Source organism: Caretta caretta, chromosome 7, assembly GCF_965140235.1.
Source record: "Caretta caretta isolate rCarCar2 chromosome 7, rCarCar1.hap1, whole genome shotgun sequence".
Lineage (NCBI taxonomy): Eukaryota > Metazoa > Chordata > Testudines > Cheloniidae > Caretta > Caretta caretta.
Window position 1 is genome coordinate 32,745,164 of NC_134212.1, and position 22,979 is coordinate 32,768,142.

The 22,979-nt window shown below is 47.4% G+C and overlaps 1 protein-coding gene across 1 annotated transcript; it reads right to left on the minus strand.

Moving 5' to 3' along the window:
* Positions 1-513: 513 nt before the first annotated feature.
* Positions 514-21,917, minus strand: SCYL1 (SCY1 like pseudokinase 1). The gene is made up of 18 exons (XM_048857037.2): positions 21,727-21,917; positions 19,963-20,103; positions 18,630-18,752; positions 18,036-18,256; positions 17,025-17,115; positions 15,561-15,716; positions 14,615-14,773; positions 13,548-13,655; positions 12,825-12,938; positions 8,595-8,750; positions 7,880-8,068; positions 7,572-7,647; positions 7,292-7,474; positions 4,559-4,698; positions 3,883-3,984; positions 1,422-1,724; positions 998-1,064; positions 514-915 (listed from the first exon to the last, which is right to left on the minus strand). The coding sequence occupies exons 1-18, from the start codon at positions 21,841-21,843 to the stop codon at positions 791-793; spliced, it is 2,571 nt and encodes an 856-aa protein (XP_048712994.2). The 5' UTR covers positions 21,844-21,917; the 3' UTR covers positions 514-790.
* Positions 21,918-22,979: the final 1,062 nt, after the last annotated feature.

The following is a 22,979-nucleotide window of genomic DNA, read 5'->3' on the forward strand; positions in this document are numbered from 1 at the left end:
GCATCTGGAGCAAAGGAGGAGAGTGAGCTGGAGCAGCAGGCGGGTCTGAGCGCACAGGGGCTTTTGCTGCTGGGGAGTCCCGGGCACAGCTCCGATGCCTTCGCCTTTCTCTCCTCCCAGCTGGGGCCCTCTAAGAGACTAGACTCTGTCTCTCTTTCTGTCTCTCTGAGACTCAACACTCTCTTTTGTGTGTCTCTCTTTCAGTCCTGCTGTGGCTAAGAGCCTAGGCTCTGTGTGTGTTACTGTGGCTAAGAGACTAGACACTGTCTACCTCTTTCTGGCTTGCTGTGGCTAACAGCCTAGACATGCTCGCTCTCTGTGTGTGTGCATCTCTTGCTTGCTTGTTGTGGCTAAGAGACTAGACTCTCTCTTGGGGGTGTGTGTGTATGTCTCATCTCTAAGAGACTAGCCACTCTGTGTGGGTGCGTGTCTCTCTCTAAGAGACTCGTCTGTAAAGTGTCTCTGTGTCTCCTTAAAAGAGAATAGACTCTTTGTTTCTGATTTAAACACAGATCATTTAAAATTAATTTATTCCTACACCCTTTATATACAACAAGAAAGACTGCAGCACATACAGGAAGAATGCAAATAGCCACACAATCACAGGCCCCCATCTGCTTTTTACTGAGAAGCTGTACAGAATAAATACAGTAGAACCACAAGTTTGTGCATCTCTGCTTGCGAGTGTACCTGGTTGGTGGGGTGTCCTTATTGCTGATGTATGTATAAACTAAAATTCTAAGCGCATATGTACAAGCAAAAGCTAAAGCTTCCACTGCTCTGTTGCCTGTCAGTCCAGCTTCCTGGCACCCAGTTTCATAGGTCCCTTTGCCACCTTCCTGTCCGCCCGTTTAGCTTCCATCTCCTTCTTCCGCTCCTCTCGCTTCTTGCGTGCTAATTCTGCCCTGCTGAGACCTACGGAGACACAATAATTCCCAGCTAGTACAAACGGCTGGATGGAACAATCATGTGCAACTTTGCTTCTTCAGCAACTCACCCTGGTCAGAGTCCACAGATTCCCAGTTTTCCTCTGTACCCCAGTCGCCAATGGCATCCATGCTTCTCTGAAGTTAGACACAGAATTTGAATTCAGGGGACTTCTTCACAGTTATGCACTACACTGGGGGAGGCACTCAGTACACATTTATCTTTCTACACAGGAAGAGAAGGGAAGTAGCTAATCCCTGAACTGAGTGGGTACCCCACCCTGCCTTCCCCTGGAGCTTCAGTTAAACAGAGAGTGGGGTGATAACACTAGCCCTTCCCAGGCCTTTTGGGGATTTGTAGACCACCGCCCCCCCCCCGCAACAAAAAACAAAACATACAATGTCACCCAGGGAGTCAGTGGCAGAGCTGGGAATTGACACACACACACACACACACACCCCCCATCCTTGATCATGAGACATGGAGAAACTTACCTGGGTCTCTGTTGTTGACTTCTGAGTAGGGATTATGGAGAAGAAAGGATCTGGTTTCTCCACACTGGATGAGCTGTCCCAGTCATATTCGCTGGCCAGTTTGGTTCCTTCTGGTTGGGCCAAGGGAGCTTGCTGTGAGGGGGTCAGTTTCTGCACTGTCCCAGAACCAAAATCCTCCTCCCAGCTGTCCTCTGCCACGGAGCTTTGTCCCTGAGTGCCCCACTTCTTGTGACTCCAAGTAGATCCAACCTCCCAACCAGAGCTGGTCCAGTCTGATTCCTGTTTCTTGGAGGAGCTGCTGGTCTGTTAATGATAAGGGGGACGGGGGCAGATTGATCAGAGCAACCGGAAGAGGACAAATGAGCTACGAGACAGGAACTGAAGGGGCTTCTGGACTAGTCATATCCTACCTGCAAGATTTAGAAAAGGTGACTTTGAGCGCCCAGGCTCAACAGATAAAGGCCAGGAATGGGAAAAGACCTGCCCATCACCCTAGCCACACTGTCTTTCATACTAGTAGGCACTTGAACAATGATTATTCCCATCTGAGGGCCGTACGGTGACTAAGGCAAGAAAGGCTGACAGTCTTAATTTAAAGACCACGATCAAATCGCCTTTTAACCTTCTCTGGAATAAACTAAACAGGCTGAGCTTCTCAAGTCTCTCCCTATAAGGGGGATTTTCCAGACACAAAATCCTTCTTATAGCTCTCTGCTTAGCTTTTCCAATTTGACAACATCCTTTTTGAAGTGTAGACACCATAACCAGACACAGTATCCAGTAATGTTGTCACCACTACCATAAACAGAGGTGATGACCCTTCCTTTACTCCTACTCGATATTCCCCTGCTTATACGTCCAAGATTGTTTGCGCCCTTTCAGCTCTAGCATTGCCCTGGGAGCGCTTGGTTATTTATCATGATGTTCAAGTTCTTTTTGGTGTCACTGTAGTCCAGGATACAGTTCCCTTGCCCCATTACAGTGATCTACATTTTTTGTTCCTAGATGTAATGATCCTTAGTTCTTATACAGCACTTTTCATCAGTAGACTTCAAAGCATTTAACAAAGGATTCATTATCCCCATTTGCCAGATGGGGAAACTGAGGCACAGATATTTGCCCAAGATCACTGAGCAAGCTGTGGCAGATAGAATCACAGAATATCAGGATTGGAAGGGACCTCAGGAGGTCATCTAGTTCAACCCCCAACTAAATCATCCCAGCCAGGGCTTTGTCAAGCTTGATCTTGAAAACCTCAAAGGAAGGAGATTCCACCACCTCCCTAGGTTAACGCATTCCAGTGCTTCACCACCCTCCTAGTGAAAAAGTATTTCCTAATATCCAACCTAAACCTCCCCCACTGCAACTTGAGACCATTACTCCTTGTTCTGTCATCTGCTACCACTGAGAACAGTCAAAATCCATCCTCTATGGAACCCCCTTTCAGGTAGTTGAAAGCAGCTATCAAATCCCCCCTCATTTTTCTCTTCCGCAGACTAAACAACCCCAGTTCCCTCAGCCTCTCCTCATAAGTCATGTATTCCAGTCCCCTAATCATTTTTGTTGCCCTCTGCTGGACTCTTTTCAATTTTTCCACATCCTTCTTGTAGTGTGGGGCCCAAAACTGGACACAGTACTCCAGATGAGACCTCACCAATGTCAAATAGAGGGGAACGATCACGTCCCTCGATCTGCTGGCAATGCCCCTACTTATACAGCCCAAAATGCCGTTAGCCTTCTTGGCAACAAGGGCACACTGTTGACTCATATCCAGCTTCTCGTCCACTGTAACCCCTAGGTTCTTTTCTGCAGAACTGCTGCCTACCCATTTGGTTCCTAGTCTGTAGCGGTGCATTGGATTCTTCCGTCCTAAGTGCAGAACGCTGCACTTGTCCTTGTTGAACTTCATCAGATTTCTTTTGGCCCAATCCTCGAATTTGTCTAGGGCCCTCTGTATCTTATCCCTACCCTCCAGCGTATCTACCACCCCTCCCAGTTTAGTGTCATTTGCAAACTTGCTGAAGGTGCAGTCCACGCCATCCTCCAGATCATTAATGAAGATACTGAACAAAACCGGCCCCAGGACCGACCCTTGGGGCACTCCGCTTGATACCGGCTGCCAACTAGACATGGAGCCACTGATCATTACCCGTTGAGCCAGACGATCTAGCCAGCTTTCTAGCCACCTTATAGTCCATTCATCCAGCCCATATTCTTTAACTTGCTGGCAAGAATACCGTGGGATCCAGGAATAGAACCGAGGACTCCTAAGTCCCTGTCTAGTGCCCTATCCACTAGGCCACACTATTGCCCCTACAACTTTCCCAGTTGGTATTAGCTTGAGGGTTACTTGCTCCCTCCCAGAGATCATGGAGACCAAATGCACCAGAAAGGGATACCTGCACTTAAGACAGCATATGGTGTGGCATCAGAGTGATAGCATGTGCGGAAAGCCACCTACCATCCTGGTCCCAGGCTTCTTCAACGCCAAGGCTGGTTCTGACCACTCCGGGGTGTTCCAGTCATCTGGGCTCGCCTGCCCTTTGGATTGCTCAGCCTCTTGCTACAAGCAAAAGCACAGAAAATGAGGCACAGCACATGAGGAAGCAGAATCTCAAACCAGGCAGCAACAGATCCTACAGCTAATATGGCAGAAGTCACTGGATGGCGCTGTGGTGCATACTCATCTGCATATGAGCAATGGCCAGTCTTGGAAAACATGCAACGCTGTTGTTAGCTTAGTGATGCATGTATGTATTCTTTTCAGGGAAGCTATTGCAAGCAGCGCAGGGGTATTTGCTGCCTGCCCTTAATCTTTTTAACTACAGCAGGTTCTTGGGGCAGAATTGCTTCTGGGAAACTGGGCATGGGGCACTGGCATCTAGGCTGAGAAATGTGAAATGGGATTGCCCCGCATGCTGTTTGTGACCACCCCTGTCCCAGGACTGCGCATGCAGTGTAAATAAATAAGTTACACTAAAAAATTGCCCCCACTCTACTAATTTCCCCACCAGACTAGAAGCTCCCAAATCTGCTCAACTCAGCAGAGGGGGTTACAAGTCCTTACTCCAATCACTGAGGCAGCCCACCTGTCATCCTCAAACAAACTCTATTGCAGACGGAAGTGTGCTGCTCACCTCCAGGCTCCCCCAGTCCTCATCGTCCCATCTATCTGTGGAATTCTCTTCTTCCTCGGTCACATCCCCTTCCAGATCCCACCGGCTGGATGGAATGGGAGCTGCTGGCAACATCGCCGGGGAAGGGATGTTGCTGGCTCCTTAAAGACAAAAGCCCACAGTATTAGAAGGTGTCCTTTTTCTGACAGTGGCCAGCACTGAGCGCTTCAGAGGAACTGTGCCCAAGTTTTCTCATAACTCCTATTACAGCTAGGGCTTGTCAACACAGGGACTGCTATGGCTATACTGGCCAATTTCCCCACGGGATCCTTTCCAAATCCCTTGTTCATTTAGTATTTTTATGTTAAAAGATGCTAATTGCTGCCATCACCTGAGTCTTGTATCCAAAAACAATCACAGCCCTAGTTACAGCCAATGGGTGCACCAAGCAGACTCAACGGAAGAAGCAATTAAGCCACTTTATGTAGTAGAGACAGCTACAAAGACTGGAGGGATCAACCAATGCATACAGCAGGTCAGAGCAAAGACCGCAGGGACTAGGAGATCAGTTGCAACCTGTGCGTGTTGGGAGGCAAGAAGCCCAGGGAAGCACCGAGTAGATGAGAGAGGAAGCGAGGGACAGAGCTGCTTGGGCACAGAGTGATAGACTCAAGGAGCTCCATCTATTTAGCGTAACACAGAAGGTTTGGAGGTAACCTGATCCCTGTCTAAGTCCCCACATGGGGAACAGAAATTTGTCAGTGTAACACACAAAGACCTAACAAGATCCAATGGCTGGAAGTGGAAACTAGAAAAATTCAGACAAGATATAAAGCACACATTTTTAACAGGGTGCAGAGAGAATTGAGTTAAATCAGCAAGCAGAAAACTTGGATTTAAATCATCAATTGTTAAACTTGTTTTACATTTGTACTTTTAAATTATTTGCCTAACCAAAAGTTATTTTCACTGACTGTAATCATTAAAACATGCTGATTTGCAACTAAATATTGCCTTTACATTAAATGTGATGCTATTTTTTGCTAACCAGGTGGATGCACTACACATTTATTTAAGCAATTATATAGCTTAACATACATTTATTCAGATTCTTAATACTTACTTTTTATTATTTTAGAAATGGCGAATAACAAATTTCTTATTTATCAGGCAATTAACTGTGATCTATGAAATTCAATTAGAAATGAGCAAAACCAGCTTTTTAATTTTTGTACTAGCTAAATAAAACTACGTTAAATGTGCTGGAAAATGAAAGTTTATTAAAAACCTATTTTGTATTTAAAACTAATTGATTTATTATTCATAGATTGGAAAAGGAAAAACAAGCTTTCCTGCTTTTTCAACTCCCAATCAGTTTCTTAACTTCAAATGAACTAGTCGCTGAACTGAACTTCTTGAATAAAGTGAAAAGAAGATATTCTCTCTGCATCTCCAGAAGAGCTACTGCTGTCAAAAGCTGGCTCAGTACTTCAACAAACTCTGGCTCCAGGTGCTTAGGTGGTGATTTCCACCAGTTAAGTGGTTTGATTTTCTTTAAAACTTTGGCACCATGTATATACTGCTTAATATTCTTTTTTTCATTTAATTTAAATGCTTGACTCTAGTATTTTTAGGCCTTAACACAGTTTATCAAGATTTCAAATTTAATTTTAAGTAGGTTTACTTTTTAATTAATTTAAATTAAAAAAATCTGATTTCTTCGATTATTTTAATTTAAATCATTCATTTTTATCTACCATGACAGTGAGGGTAATAGAACAAGTTACCAAGGATTGTAGTGGATTTTCCATCAGTCAATTTTTAAATCAAGATGGGATGTTTTTCTAAAAGACCTGCTCTATTTCAAATAGGAGTTAACACAAGGAAATCCTATGGCCTGTATTCCAGCAGAAGTCAGACCAGATGATCGCAAGGTCCCTTTCTGGCCTCAAACATCTGTGAAAAGCTCGCTAGCAGGGCAGATTTGAGGATTTCTGAGCAGGAAAACAGCCTGCTGTTGTTGGGTTCTCCTGTGGTCAGGGAAACGGACTTTGTGTGCATTTGTTATAAATAAACAAGATTACACCAAGATTAAAGTTGGGCAAAACAAAAATTCAGCAAACGGTAAATTAGCTAAAACTGCATTTTGAGGGGCACTAAAATTATATGCCATATTCAACCTTAGCTTGCAAATAGTTTCAGTTAAAAAAAATGGATTTCTTTCCCCCCCCCAAAAATGTCAAAACTATGAGTTTTGACACTTTCGACTTTTTGTTTAGAAAAGTTTCATTTACAAATGTAGCTAGATTAATTAAAAAATAAACAAACAAAAAATGTTTTGTGTTTGTCATTTTGCTTCAGGTGTTTTTTTGAGCTGAAACAAAGTTGTTTTCATTTCAGCAACCATCACCCTCACCCCCGTCAAAAAAAAAATCACATATTCGCTCAGCTCTAACTAAAAATATACCTGACTTGCGTCACTGATTTCCCCTTTTCTGGAAACTACCTTGCAAAGTCTCAAATACTGACCAACTGCTTGAGCCAGAGGGGCAACCATCCTTATTATTACACTCTGGCTAATCTTCTGTAGGTTAACTGCGTGTCACGCAAACACGTATTTCCTTCTATCGCTTGAGATGGTGCTGCTGGCTTCAGTGCCATTTGCTGCATGGCTACTCAATTCTTTGATGCCACCACCCCAGGGTGAATAAAGCCCAATGCAAGCTTTGCGATTACAACTGTGCAAAGACTGACCGATACTGGGTGGCTCCAGTGCGGCTCCAGTGGGAGTTTCCACAGCTGTTTGTTCTACCGTGGTCCCGGCGTTTGTTCGGATTAGCTTCGACGTAAGCGATGAGACCCCTGTCACGGCCCAGCCTGCCCAGCTGGCAGCTGCTCCCATCCCGGGGCTCGTTGATGCTGCGTGAACATCCTTCTCTGCAAAGGGAGCAGAAAGAAAAGGGGAAAAACGTCCATTAGTTCTGTTTGGTGTTTAAATGCCTGAAAACTTCAGCACAGTATTAGGATCTCTCACCCAGTTCAGAGAGCTGAGATGGGTCTTCAGAGACGGTTTCTAGCTTAGTCACGAAGCTTCGAATGGCCTTGAAAGTCTAAGAGATTGAAGTTATTTTATTATTATATGCTGTAGAGATACCCTCTCCAGACAGTGGGAGCCCTTGTTGCACCAGCGACTGCACAAACACCCAACTGAGATTGGGTGCCACCATCACACTGGATGCTAGAATGGACTCGTCCAAGCTTTGAGGCCCCCGTTGTGCTGGGCATCAGAGCTGGAGGTTTGGAATTGGCAGCTCTGCAAATTTCACTGCAGATCCAACTCACCTGATCCCTGACTGTCTTTTCAGGGTCAACTGTCAGCGCACAGAGAACCGGCAGGATTTTGAATGCGCAGTCATTCATAGAGTAGAAGTTGTGAGTGGCAGCGAATCCCAAGACGCCCGCTGCCCGGGAGGGAGCAAATGGGTCTTTTGTGGCACGGCTGAAGGCAGAGATCAAAACTCTTTGTCTAGTCTGGAAATAAGAGAATGGGCAACTTATTATGTGTATTATGGTAGCACCCGGGAGCCCCAGTCACAGATCCATTGTGCTAGCCATATGCACAAACACATAAAAAAACAGTCCCTGCCCTGAAGAGCTTTCAATGTAAATAGACTAGACAGACACAGAGTGGTAGAAAGGAAGATTATCCCTGTTTTACAGCCAAAGAACAATGAAGTGTTTTGCCCGAGGTTACACTGACTTTGTAGCAGAGCCAGGAATGAAAGCCAGGCCTTCCAGGCTCTGGCCTGGTACTTTAACCACAAAACCCTCCTGTCCCCTCCTCCTGAATGCTAGAGCGTTGCTGGGATCTATAATCCACAATTCCTCACTTAAAGATGACCACAATCTTCCTCTGCATCATATGAAGCCTTGGTGGGAAATAGGCATTTTAAAGGGAAATCATCCTGGGAAAGAAACCAGGGTCTGTGTCCCTATTTTCCCCATCCTGCCAGGCATCAGGTCCCTCTGGAGTGCAGGAAACGGTCTCACTACTCACGCTGGCATTGAGGTAAGGACCGATCTTTCCAAGGCACACGGTGGTGTTGCAACGAATGGGCCCCTGGTCATCCTTGGCCTGCAGACGGGCAAAGTGCTTCATCAGCTCCATATTGAGATTGTTCTCGTTCAGCTTGGGGGCCAGCAGCAGCATCGACTGTGAAGGGAGGAAAGAGGCTGGTCATGGGGTAGTTCAGGTCTAATAATATCTAGCTCTTACATAGCACTTGTCATCAGTAGCTCTCAAAATGCCTTACAAAGGAGGTTGGTACCATTATCCCCATTGTATACATGGGGAAACTGAGGCACGGGGCTGTTAAAGTGATTTGCCCAAGGTCACCCAGCAGGCAAGTGGGAGAGACAGGAATTTAACCCAGGTCTCCTGAGTCCCAGTCTAATACCAATCCATTAAGCCATGGTGCCTCCCTAGCTCGTAGGATGTGTTGATAGTGTGGCTAATAACAGGGAGTAACTCCTGAAGCATCCCTTGTTGTACAGCTATTGTAGGGCTTTTATCCTCTGTAGGTCACTAGTATTATGCAACATTTATATTGCAATAGAACTTAGAGGATTTGGGCCCCATTGTGTCAGGCACTGTACAAACAAAATAATTATAGTTGGACGAAACCTTTTTGACAAAACAGAAAAACAGAGTCTGGTGGAAACTGAAACAATGTGAGGGAACATGGTTTTTGATAAAATTCTCAATGGGAGAAAGTCAAAGCGATTTGTTTAGACTGTTTCAACCGTATCTTTTAATTTTATTTAGTTTCTACTTCTATATTATAATAATTTTAATATTAGATTATATATATATTGTATTGACTTACATTTAATATTTTATAGTGTTTAGACAAACCAAACTATTTCAGCATTATTGATATAAAATGAGAGGCTAAATGATTCACATTTTCATTTTATTTCGCTAACTTTTATATTATATTAATTTTTAATTCATAGTATAATTTATATATTGTTTGGACATAAACTAAATGCTTTTACCTTATTAAAATGAAACAATTTGATATTACCAAAACAAAACGTTTCAATGGCTCCAAATCAAAATTTTTCAGAGCTTAACAAGTCTGTGGAAAATTTAGGAATGAGAACAAAAATCATTTTTGAAATGTCATAATTTGCCACAGAACGGAAATTCCATTTCCCAGCCAACTCTAATCACAAAGCACTCCCTGCCCCCAGAGAGCTTAACAACGAGTCTGGACCCCATTGTTTCAGGCACTGTACAAACAGAGAACAATGGTAGTATCTGTCCCAAAAATCAGGCAACAGAGTGACATCCCTTGGGGTTTGGATCTGACATTATGTCCTGCAGTGACAGACATTTCTACTGCCCTTTGTCTGTCAATGAACCCCTTAGGATAGTGGCAAGGGTTGGGTTAAACCTCATTAAAACCTTGATTAAAGGTAGTTGTAAGAAGCTATTCAAGCTTCTTTATGGACTCAGAGCTGAAACATTAGGGGGCCTGCAAACAAAACCTGTGTTTTGGCACATGTGAGGCCACTCAGGCATTTGAATTCAGGGGGCAGAGGGACTACCCTAGATATTGTTGTTGGATCATATTAAAGAAGTTCTGTATTAAAATCACAAATGAGTTTGATTCCCCAGAGTTTAAATTCCAGGGTATTACTAATTAAGAGGTCTCTTGGTTTTTGGTACTGTTTCTCTCCCTCTATGTGTGAAACTTGCAAGCTGCTAATTGTGTTAGTACATTCTAAGACAGAGTCTATTCTCAAAGCAATTCACAGAGAGAGAGACTCAAAGCAATACTCTAACAACAGAAACAGCACCCAGAGACTCCCCACCCTTTTGTTGTATTAACAATTGTGATTAAAATAGAGATAGAGGATGTATGTGGATGGATGCTTGGTGTGGATAATAACTGAATGATCAGGGAGGTGCCAGCCTAAGAATCCAGTGTCCATCGGCTGAAGAAGGCGTCAAGTGGAAATAACCAGAGGACCCCGCCGGAGGGCAGACTGGAATCCACCCAACAGCCTCAAGAATGGGAGAACCAAAGAACAAGATAACATCTTGGAGCCGTCAGGAATGTGCTATCTGCTGATTGATTCAGCAACAGCATGATGAAGCAATTCCCATAGACTGGCATAGGAAGAAATTCCTATAAAAATAGACTCTAAAAAGTGAGAACTTTGGGGTCTGATTCTGCAAACCAACGTCCAGGAGCATCAGATGAGCATCTGACAAGGCCCTGCTCCCTCCTCATGTCCAGGCCACCTGGCCAGTGGCTTGGCATGAGCAACTCTAAGGCTGGTAACTATGATAACAACCTTGCAGAACCTGTGTGTGTGTGTGTGTTTGTATGAATGAATGTGTGAATAAATATGAGATTGAATGGAATGTTATAACTATAACTAACTGCTTACTATGATTCTTTCTGTATTCACAATAAATGTGGTATTTTGCCTTTTTCCCTTTAATAAGATCCTGCTGGTTTTTATTTTATTGGTACAACATTGTTTTAGTAGAGGGGTGAGAAGAGAAAACAGCCAGGAAACACCACACAGAGAAGCACTGAGAGAGGGCCCTGAGAAGACGCCAAGCGAGAGCTTTTGAGCAGAGTGCTGGCTGAAGCAGCTGGGAGCAAAGAAACTTCAAACAAAGAGATGTCCTTTTGTTTGATTCCTGCTGTGTTCAGAGAAACAGCACTTTGTACATTCTTTGTAAATAAACAGGACTGCATCAAAGAAAACCTGATGCAATCATATATTTCTCCACCTAACCAAACAGCCTGCAGGACCCCAAATTTTGGCTAACCACTTGGGTCAAAAAGGGGTAACATCCAGCTCTTAACATTCATATATCTCAGAGCAGTTTACAAAGGAGGATCACTATCACTATCTACATTTTTCGGATGTGGGAAACAGACAGGTGGGTGACTTGCCCAAGGTAAGTGGCAAAGCTGGGAACAGAATACAGGCCCAAGGGGGGAGGGAGGGGGAAAAGAGGACTCAGATAGAGACATTGGAAAGGGGTCTAAGTTTTCAGAGGGTGGGTGCTCAGTACTTTCTGCAAATCAGGTCTCTTTCTAAAAGGCATCTCAAATCAGGCAACCAAAATCACTAGTCACTTTTGACAAATCCTGGCCCAGATCTCCTGAATCCTTGGTCCAAAGCACTATCCACAGACCATATTGCCTATCTATCCAGCCAGTGTACACAGCAGAAAGTGCACCCTCTGAAACTGACATGACTCAGGACAGACTTGTCTGAGGTTCTTTATGGGAAAGACTGTCCAGATCATGCAAACCAGTATCACATAAAACCTCCTCCCCATGCAGAGGTAAGAATTAGCAACAGGGTCAGACAAGATCAATAGTCCAGAGTAACATCATCCTCCCCCTTAACTCCACCCCATCAGCATCCTTCAAGAAGGAGGAACAGAGCAACCCTGAAATTGATTCCCAGATTATAAAGTCAGAAGGGATCACTGTGATCACCTAGTGTGACCTGTATAACACAGGTCACAGACTTCTCTATGTCAATTCCTATTTGAACCAGAGCAGATCGGTTAGAAAAACATCCCAGCTTGATTTAAAAATTATCAGTGATGGAGAATCCACCACATCCCTTGGCAAGTTGTTCCAATGGTTATTCATCCTCACTGTTAAAAATGTGCACCTTATTTCCAGTCTGCCTTTTTCTAGCTTCAACTTCCAGCCACTAGATCTTGTTAGGTTTCAGAGTAGCAGCCGTGTTAGTCTGAATCCGCAAAAAGAAAAGGAGTACTTGTGGCACCTTAGAGACTAACAAATTTATTTGAGCATAAGCTTATGTTCAAATAAATTTGTTAGTCTCTAAGGTGCCACAAGTACTCCTTTTCTTTTTGTAGATCTTGTTAGACCTTTCTCTGCTAGACCGAAGAGCCCATTAAAAAGATTTTGTTGCCCATGTATGTACTTACAGACTGTGACCAAGCCGCCCATTAACCTTCTCTTTGATAAGCTAAATGGATTGAGCTCCTGGAGTCTCTCACTATCAGGCAGGTTTTCCAACCCTTTAATCATTCTCCTGGCTCTTCTCTGAACCCTCTCTACTTTATCCACATCCTTCTTGGAAGTGTGGACATCAGAACTGGACACAATATTCCAGCAGTGGTTGCACCAGTGCCAGATACTGAGGTAACAGAACCTTCCTACTCGAGATCCCACATTTATACATCCAAGATCACATTAACCCTCTGTTGTTCTACCTTCACGGTCTGCTCACGAATGGCCGGGTTGGTGTCCAGGAAGCCATGCACAACATGGGGAAAGATCTGGGTGTTGACGGTGGGTTCGTTGAGGTATTGGATGAAGTTTTCCATCTGCAACACACACACACACACGCATGTGCCGCCAGTCAGGACTTAATGTTTGGTGTAGTGCTGAGCAAGATCAATGCACAGTCAAAATTAGCAGGGCTCCACACCATCTGGGGAGAGCCAAGAGGAGAACTCAGATGTCCTGATTCCCAATCTCCTGTTCTAAGCCCTTGACATCACACCTTTTCACAGCCAGGAAAAGATCCAGAAATCCTGGCTCCGAGCCACCCCTGCAGCACGCTTCTTCCCACAGCTCGGCACAGAACCCAGGCGCTCTAATTCTCAGTCCCCTTGTCCTAACAACTAAGTGAAGTGATACTCTCTCCCAAAGCAGAATCCAAAAATCCAGTCTGATAATTCTTTGATCTAGCCACAAAACCGCTCCCCTCTCAGAGCTGAGAGTAGAACCAAGGAATCCCAACTCCCATTCTCCTTGGTTCTAACCACTAGACAGGCACCATTCCCCTCCCAGAGCCAGGAACAGAACCCAAAAGTTCAGACTCCCCGTCCCCTCCCTGTTCTAACAAGAACAGAAAAATACTGCTCCTGCTAACCTGTCTGAGCCCTGGATCCACCCAAGTGCACAGATGCCAAGTGAGGCTGATCACTGACCTGCTGCAGCAGCCGTATCCTCATGGCTCGGTCGGTGGAGGAGAACATTTTGACAATGACAGGAATGATCTTCTGCTGATACTCTTCAGTGTTCAGGAACTTTCCCACCTGCAACAACACTGGAAGTTAAAGAGGAGGCTTTGATCCTGAAGGAGATGAGGGGCATGCAAAGCTTTAGTGCGGAGACGGAAAGCGGTGAGGTGGGCCCATGAGCCTTCCAGAGATAAGATACTCCTAGCTGGGCCACACCAAGAAATTCATCTGTAGATGTTCCTGGAGTACTGATGTCAGCTCTTGGCATCATCTCCTCCATGGTCCATGTATCTTGGGAATGGAGTCCCCGTATTTCCACACACACACCCTGCAAGGTCATGTGTCAGTTGATGAGGAATGTGTAGTAATGGCACACCTCTCTGGCCTCAGTTTCCCTTTTCCTGGCATGAGGTGCGGTAAAGTAGGGGAGGCGGGGGGGAGTGAGAGAGCACACAGAGCCCTGGCATGGAGGGAGAATCAAGGACTCTGATATAGGTGAAGTGAATGTAGCACATCCAGCCTGCCATGAGAGGTGGGCGTTGGAGGGAGTTGAATGAGAGGGTGGTTCACAGGGCACTTGTGTGGGAAATGGAGCGATGCAAGGACCCCTGGTGTATGCAATGTGTGCAGCCTACAGAAGCTACGAAGCGCGCGACCCCTTAATAGGGCAGTTTAGTCCTAAAATGCCTCTCTCCCCCAACCACACCAACTTCACTGAGTCACAGGTTCAAACTGGTCCCTCTAGGGCTCTAGCCAACAGAGCAACAGTCGGTTCCCACTTTGAACTGGCCCTATAGGGTTACTTTGTGTTTGCCTGTCTCCTCCCTGTCCCTTCCACAGGTCCTGCTCAGTCGCAGGAGATCTCCAGCACCAACTGCTCTCCCCTCCCCACAAGCAAAGTCCGCTTGCCAGCAGTCCTTGCTCACTCTGGGAACTACAATCCTCAGAATGCCCAGAGACAGGAAACAGGCCGGGAGCCCCATCCCGTCACAAGATGTAAACAGGGGAATGCCACCATCAGAACAGCAGCTCACCTTGAAGAGTGGGGTTAGGATGACGGCACCAGCACTACCAAACTCAAAGGCCGTCAGCAGTTGTGGGAGGATCTTGTGCCGGCAGAAATCTTCGGGGAAGGTGTCTAGGTTGTTGCTCAGCTCCTGGAAGAACTTCTGCCGTGCTGCTGGTTCCTTAATCTGCCGGGGCAGGGGGAAAGGGAAATGGGGTCACTGGGTCAGACTAGCCTGCTCCTTGTGGCTCCGTTCTGCCCTTTGGGGCTGCCAACAAGACAACCAATGCAATGGTGGTTTGGATGGCACAGTCTCCTCTCTCACTAGGAAATGGTTGGAAATACAGCAAGTTCTTGTTCTACCATACAGGGGCATGAATTTCCAGATCTGCTAACATGGGCTGGAGTTGAACCAGTGACTTAAAGCTGAAGTGGTCTTTATCCTATTTAACCCTGAACCAGCCAGTCCCTCCCACAACTTGGGGCCATATCAGAGCTAATGCTTTGTGGAATGAAAAGACACCTTACCCCTTTCCCTGCCCCCTACGCCAACCAGTCCCCCTACCCTGCAGCAGGATTGATGCCGGTACTCCCTAGAGAGGAAAGGCCTCAAATCCCATTCCCCACCTCCCTGATTCAGCCAGTCTTCCCCTCAGAGCTGGTGCCCTCTGGAGAGGAAGGGCCTCATATTCCATTCCCCACCCCAGCCAGTTCCCTCTCAACCTCCCCCTAAAATTAATTGTGCTCCAGAAGCCACTTTTCCCCACCAAGCGAGCATATAACGGAGCCGAGACAAAGGTCAGTACTGCCCAAGGCAAGTTCAATGGGTCCATAAACCAATGCAGGGGGTCCTCAAGCCCCAGCAATTGATTGGACACTCTCTTGGGCACCTCTGGCCTACACAGAGGAGCTCTAATACTATACTTTCCAACCCTCCAGAATGGGGGCAACAAGGCTACCACCATCGCTCTCACCTGGATCTCTTCCAGGAAAAGGTTGGTCTCTACAAAGCTGTTCTTCATGAAGCCATTGGGGCCCCGGCAGTTCTGGAGGAACTTGGCAGGGTTGGGACGGATTTTGGGGTTGGCCCCCACCAGTTCGCAGTAGTGGGGGACCAGCGACTTGGGGATCTGGAGAGAGGATACACAGATTCTACAATCAGGAAGAGGTGTCCCTTGTGTGTTAAGCATTCGCTATGGATACTAATTAGTTTGAGATCTTTTCAGCTTGGATAGCAAAACAGTTGACAACAGCCAATGGATCTCATTATCCCTGTTTTAGGAATGAGGAAACTGGGGCACAGGGAGACAGGCTGAGCTGCCCAAGGTGACACAGCAACTCCATGGCAGAACTGGGAAGAGAACCCAGGAATCCTGACTCATGTTCCCACCCCTCCCAAAGCTGGGGATAGAATCCAGGAATCCTGGCCGCTTCCCCTCCCCCACACTAATCACTAGACTTTCCACCCCTTTCCCTCCCAGAACTGGGAGTAGAACCCAGGAGCCCTGACTCCCAGCCCCTCCTGCTCTAACCCCTAGACCCCACTCCCCCTAGAGTTCCCAGTCCTGTGCCCTATCTATTGCACCCTACTGCTATTCTACAGCACAACCACAAAACTCTTTACCAACCCATTTGAAATTGCACAGCTCCGTAAGGGATTGCTTAAAGAATAGTAGCTGCACAGAGGCTGCCTAAAGCAGAGAGTGATCTGCAATCCTTGTCATGCTCCTATAAGTTTGGCCAATAAACAAAACAGAAGGGCCACTATTTAGCCACAGGATGGACAGACACAGGGCAATATGCTACCAGTTCCCCAAAAATGCACCTCTATAGAAAACTGCATTGACTCACCCTCACATTAACAGGGTGAAGCTGATGGTTAGCTCTGGGGCATGTGGCCTAGCAAACTGGGACAAAGGAGACTTCGGTTCTATTCCTGGCTCTACCATTGGCCTGCTGGGTAACATCTTGCCCCCTTTGTGCCTCGGTTTCCCCATCTGTAAAATGGGAATAATGAGTCTAACCTCCTCTGTAAAGCTTCTATGATCTACTGATGAAAATTGCTACATAAGAGCTAGAGTCTATTATTACTGAAGTCAATGGGGCCTGAAAAACACATTCTCCCCCCACAGCGTATTGCGAAACCCACCAGCAATCAACTTTCCCTGCCCTTCCGGGTGTAACCCAGATCCATATGGTGCTCTGTCCCCCTCTAGCCATGGCTGGGCCACAGACAGAGGTTGATGAGTCTGCTACAGCCTGGCTCTTTTAGCACACATCACAGAGGCTCCTGATTCTGGGTTTGATTCCTGTCGCCAACAACTCACCCAGAGGTGTAATATTACAAGTAGAGGGATTGTAGCCAGGCAGATCTGCTGATTAATTACTTTGCCAGGCCCTATCAACAGAGTGGGTGGGAAGGGGATTGACCACATTACCTTGCCAAGGGATCGCAAGGAGGACGGACGGGGCAGGGTGCCATTGAAAACCTCCCAGATGAGGCAGCCAAGACGCCACATGTCCGCAGACCTGGCACAGCAGAAGAACCAATGTAACTTTCCCAGTGATTTCCCCATGGGGAAGGAAAGTGCAACCCAGCTGTATTTTGCATAGCATGATCCACACAAACTACACCCCCAAGACACTTTAGGGTTAGGCAGAAGGGTTATGCAGGAAAACAAACAATAGAGGAGCTTGAAATGAGACAGAGGCTCTTGCATGCGCGTGCACACACACTGTCAAGAGATGGCAGGGACTGGATACACAGAACGGGGAGTAGAGGGGGATACAGCAATTCTGTTCGGAGACAGGTGTCTTGCACACACAGAGAAGAGGCAGGTGCCAGGTGCACTGAGAGGAGAGCAGAGAGAGATGCAGGGAGGAGGATTCCTGAGGGCAAGGGGCTGCAGAGGAGAAGGTTCTTGCACATGCACACAGCGGGACACTGTGGAGAAAGAAAGACCAGGTCATGGAGGGTGACTGGAGAAAGACCGCAGAGTGAGTTAACAATGAGGAGGGTAATATGGAACTGGTCCCTGAAATAACAATAAAACCCCAGCAATGCATGTACAGAACAATAAGCAGAGCTCAAAGCCTCTCCCTTCCAGAACCTGGGCTTTGTTAGTTATTGGGCTCAGTGCAGGAATCACAGAGAGAAATTCTCTGGCCTGTGTTAAACAAGAGATCAGACATAATAGTCCCTTCTGGTCTTAACATCTACAAATCTATTTGTATTATGGTCATGTCTAGAGAGGCCCCGACAGAGATTGGGAGGCCTCTGTCGTGCCGGCTGAGCTGCAGATCTCACTCAGCTGAGATCAGGGGCCCCATCATGCTCGGCACTGCACAGTCACACAGTGAGAGTGAGTCTCTGCCCACAAAGAGCTTACAGTCTAACTAGATAAAAGGGTGGGAGGAGATTAACGGGCCCTGCCCCATCTCCCACTCACCATTTCTCCCCAGGGATTTTGCTGTTATCTGTTTTCTCTGGTGGATCGTATCTCTCCAGCTCAGGGATCCCTTTCCGAGGCGGGGTGTTGTCACCCTGGGTCGAGTACATGTAATCCAGGCCACCCAGCTTCCACTCACCAGCGCGGTCCACAAAAACAGCAGCCATGCACACATTATTGTGGATGAGGTTGCAGTCGTTCACCAGGAAGCTGAGCGCTTTCTGGAAAGGCAAGGGAAGGACAAGTGAGAGGAGCAGTCAGCTGGGAGCCCTGTGAGGGGAATCTTAGAGACAGAATGGTCTAGTTGAGGGGTGGGATACTGCCATTAAATAATTAGTCTGAGACCACTATTGTCTAACCCCACTCCCATAATTTCCAGCAACTGTGAAAATTTAAAATCAATAAAAATTGAAAAACAGGTTAAAAATAAAGATCAATATTATCTGTCAAAATTAAAAACAATAAAAATCTAATTCTGCCACGTTTAATTAAAACTGAGGGGCAACCAAGACTAGGGGCTGTGGGCAAAGGAGTTGGTGGTTTAGGATTTTCTATACAGGCACAACCCATCTGCTTGAGATCACTGTATCTTACCACAATCTGATGGAGGCCCCACGATATCTCCTGTTCATTTAACCCTCCAGAGTCTGCTTTCGACTTCAGGTAAGTACTCAGAGATGTCACAGGCTCTGTCACCACGTGTAAACATTTCTCTGTCTATCCCCCCCCCCCGCAAAAAAAACACCATGTTTCTTTTTGTTACAGAAGCACCCAGAGGCTCCAAGTGAGATCGGAGCCCCTTTGTGCTGGGCACGTTATTATTAGTATTACGGTAGCATTGTAGCCCCAACCAAGATCAAAAGGTCCTGTTGGACCTGGCGTTGCACAGACCACCCCCACAAATGAGACTGGGGTCCTGTCGGGTAGGACGCCACAGAGACCCCCGCAACTGAGATCAGAGAGGCACTGAACAGCCCACCCCCACCTGAGACTGGAGACCCCTGTTGTATCAGGCACTGCACAATCCCCATCCAACTGAGCCTGGGGCCCCCCTTGTGCCAGGCACTGCACAACCCACCCCACCAACTGAGACTGGGGCCCCTGTTGTGCCAGGCACTGCACAATGCTCTCCTTTACCCCATTAATTGAGATCAAGGACCCCTTAGTGCCAGTCACTGTGCAGAATCTCCCAACCAAAATAGGGGACTGCCTCCATCCCAGACACTGCACAGACACCACCTCCCAACAAGATCAGGGACCCCCATTGTGCCAGGCTCCACACAGATCCCCCCACAAATGAGATCAAGGGATGCTTAGTGCCAGCCACTGCACAGACACCACTGCCCCATCCCCATTAGGGGGTCCAGCATGCAACCCCTGGCATGGCAAAAGGCCCAGATCTCTGTCAGGATCCATGCGGTGCCCTAAAGAGGATCTCCAATCTTGTTCAGGGTTGCTGGGGCCTACCATAATACAAGTAAACAGATAATAAATAAATGCATCCACTATAGGAAGACAAAAGTGTAATACACTGGGCTGTCCCACTGCAAGCTGGACATGTCGGGTGACACTGCTTTATCCAGATTCAGGATTTGCTGCAGTTTCATAAAGGCAGTGGATAAATAACATAATTCCATACAGTATCAATCCAGCATCCTAAGCATTGGTGTTTTTCAGGCTAGGAAACACACTCTGGGGCAGAAATCACTCTTTACCCTGCGCCCTTTACTCTGTGCCATTCTGGGGCAGAGATCACCCTTTACTCTGTGTCAGATGTGATACAAATCCAGCCCTGAACTGTTCAGGGCCTCAGACATCACCGCAATAAAAAATCATAATCCTCAAAGACTGCAGACATAGTCACAATATGAAATCATAAATATAATGGACGGTAGGTACCGCCACAAATAAAAATCATAAACAATACCTCCAATCCATCGATGTAGGACAGAATATTGGGGTGCCGGAGGGTTTTTAAGTGTTTGAAAGCTGCCTTGGCGACCTGTGTCTGTTCATCCGAATTAGGTTTAATTTCATAGACGAAAACAGATACCAGATCCCCTGTGGTCTGAAGAAAAACAAAAAAGTGTTATGTGCTATTTATTTAAGGGTGTCTATGATCATATAGTATCTGAGCAGAGCTATTTTCCCCAATGTACAGATGGTGAAACAGAGGCACAGAAAAAGGATGTGAAGCTTGCCAGAAGTTGGGAATGGGTGACAGGGGATGGATGGATCACTTGATGATTGCCCTATTCTGTTTATTCCCTCTGAAGCACCTAGCATTGGCCACTGTCAGATGATAGGATACTGGGCTAGCTGGACCTTTGGTCTGAGCCAGTATGGCTGTTCTTATGTTCTTACTTGCCCAAGGTCACATGGGGAGTCTGTGGAATTGAACCGAGGTCTCCTGTGTCCCATGCTGGCATCCAAATTGCTGGCTCATCTTTCCTCCCTTGTGGGGATGGCCGGGGATGCGGAGTCAAGGACAGTCTGTTTGGGGGAGGCAATGTAGTTTAGTGGACAGAGCATTGCACTCACAAGACTTGGGTTCTATTCCAGGCTCAGCTACTGGCTTGCTAGATGACATTTGGCAAGTTCCATCCCTGCTCTGTGCCTCAGTTTCCCCACATGTAAAATGGGGATAATGATACCAACTTGCTTTGAAAAAGGGTTTTGTGATCTACTGATGAAAAGCTCCATATCAGAGCTAGGTATTAAATAATTATTACTATTATATGGACCCTATAATGAGGGTAACCGTGTCTGCCTCTGGGTGGAACACAGCAGCCACTTTGGAAGCAGGCCAAACCCTCCCATTTTCATGCTGCTGTTTGTCCCCTGACCCTAGGGGACTACAAGCAGTACTAGATCCTTGGATGTCCCCCAGCTGCTTTGGAAAGTGGGATGGGGGTGGGGGGGGAGACCCTTGAGACTAAGGAAGAACTAGAGAAGCCCTCAATTGGGGTTCCCTGGGCCCTTTATTTTTGGGGATGCTCAGGAATGGGGAGAGCTTGGAGGGACCCTGAAAATCCTTGTTATCAGGGGAGGAAGAGCCTAGGGGGCCGTCTGAAACGTCCTTCCATCTTAGTGGCGGCCCCGGAACCCCCTCTATCCTTGATAACGGTATCTGACTGGGGGCTTGGACACACCCTCCCATAAACCAGGGAAGAAGCAAAACTCTGGGGATCATTAAACACCTCTTCTGCTCTAGGGGGTCCTGTAAACCCTGCCTTCGTCCAAAAGCTCTTTGAAACTCCCCTTTTACACCCAGAGGAGGGCTTGACCCCCCCCCCCCAGCCATACCCCACCTCTAGCTCAGGCTAGGGAAGAGAAGCCTGGATACCCTCTACACCCCGGCCTAGGGATGAGGGCCTGGAAACCCACTCCTGAACCCCGGACTTCGGGGGGAGGGGGGCTAGAAACCTCCCCCCGTATCCTGGGTTGGGGACCTTGGAACCCCCCGTACCACGGGCTGGCGAGGGGGAGGCCTGGAAACCTACCTCCCCCCCGTACCCCTGGCTGGGGAGCCTGGAAATCACCACCTCCGTACCCCGAGCTGGGGAGGGGGAGGCCTGGAAACCTCCCCTGTGCCCCGAGCTGGCGGTCCCGGTGGCGGCCGCTCCAGGCTAGGGAGGCCCCGCCACGTCAGGCGAGCAAAGGCCGGGCCGGGCCCAACGAGGGGATTCACCTTCCTCCTGCCCCGGTGCAGCTGCCAGGGCCCCGCGGGCTCTCCCCGCTCCGCGCCCGCCTCCGCGCCGAACTCATAAGGGAAATCCCGGACCGGGTCCCGGGAGAAGAACCACATCGTCCGGCCGGGCCGCTCCGGGACCGGGATCCGGCTCCTCCGGGCTGCGCGGAGCGGACAGGCCGCCAGAGGGCAGCAGAGTGCGCGGCGCTGGGGGCGGGGAAGGAGGCTGGGAGGGGCTGGGGGCAGAGCAGGGGAGCAATGATGGGCGGGGGGAGGCCTGGCGCAGAGCTAAGCCCGGCGGCTGCCCCGGCCGACCCCCAGCAGCCGCAGGTTCTGGTAGGGTGCAGAAGGGCCTCCTCGGCCGCTGGCAGACCCCACCGCTCCTGCCAGCTGCCGCCTTTGCTTTGCCAGTGGAGCCGTCCAGGCACAAAGAATCATAGAATATCAGGGTTGGAAGGGACCTCAGGAGATCATCTAGTCCAACCCCCTGCTCAAAGCAGGACCAATCTCCCACTTTTGTTCCAGATCCCTAAATGGCCCCCTCAAGGATTGAACTCACAATCCTGGGTTTAGCAGGCCAATGCTCAAACCACTGAGCTATCCCTCCCCCCCAAAAGAGGTGACCTGATTGTCCACAACATCCCACAGCAAGGCGAGTGACAGCCTGGGAATGGGACCCAGGAGTCCTGCCTCCCAGTCTCTACTCCAGCTACTAACCCAGACTCTCCTCCCTGAGTCACTGGAAAGCTCATGCTTAAATAAATTGGTTAGTCTCTAAGGTGCCACAAGTACTCCTTTTCTTTTTGCGAATACAGACTAACACGGCTGTTACTCTGAAACCTGAATATAACTCTGTCTCCCAGTATCTGTTCTAACCATGAAGTCACCCCCCTCCAACATTTTTTGTGGGGGACTGTTTTTTATTTTTCTAGTATAACTGAGAAATTAGATGAGTTCTATTCCTAGCTGTGCTGGGTGACCTTGGACAAGACATTTCACCTCTCTGTGCATCAGTTTTCCCCTCTGTAAAATGGGTATAATGATACCAACCTCCCTTGTCAAGCACTTTCAGATCTAGAGATGCTATCTAAGAGCTAGGTATTATTGTGAAGCTTGACTAGACTAGAAATACAGTGCAAATTTTTAACAGGGAAGATGATTAACTATTAGAATAGTTGGCCTTGAGCTGTAGTGGATTTTCCATCACTTGGAGTTTTTAAATCAAGGCTAGATGTTTTTCTAAACAATCTGTT

Coding starts and splice junctions, on each gene's coding strand:
- SCYL1 (XM_048857037.2), bottom strand. CDS start 21,843: ATGTGGTTCTTCTCCCGGGACCCGGTCCGGGATTTCCCTTATGAGTTC. Junction 8,069..8,594: donor GTCCTTACCTCAATGCCAGC/GTGAGTAGTGAG, acceptor TCTTATTTCCAG/ACTAGACAAAGAGTTTTGAT. Junction 3,985..4,558: donor AGGACTGGGGGAGCCTGGAG/GTGAGCAGCACA, acceptor TTTTGCTTGTAG/CAAGAGGCTGAGCAATCCAA.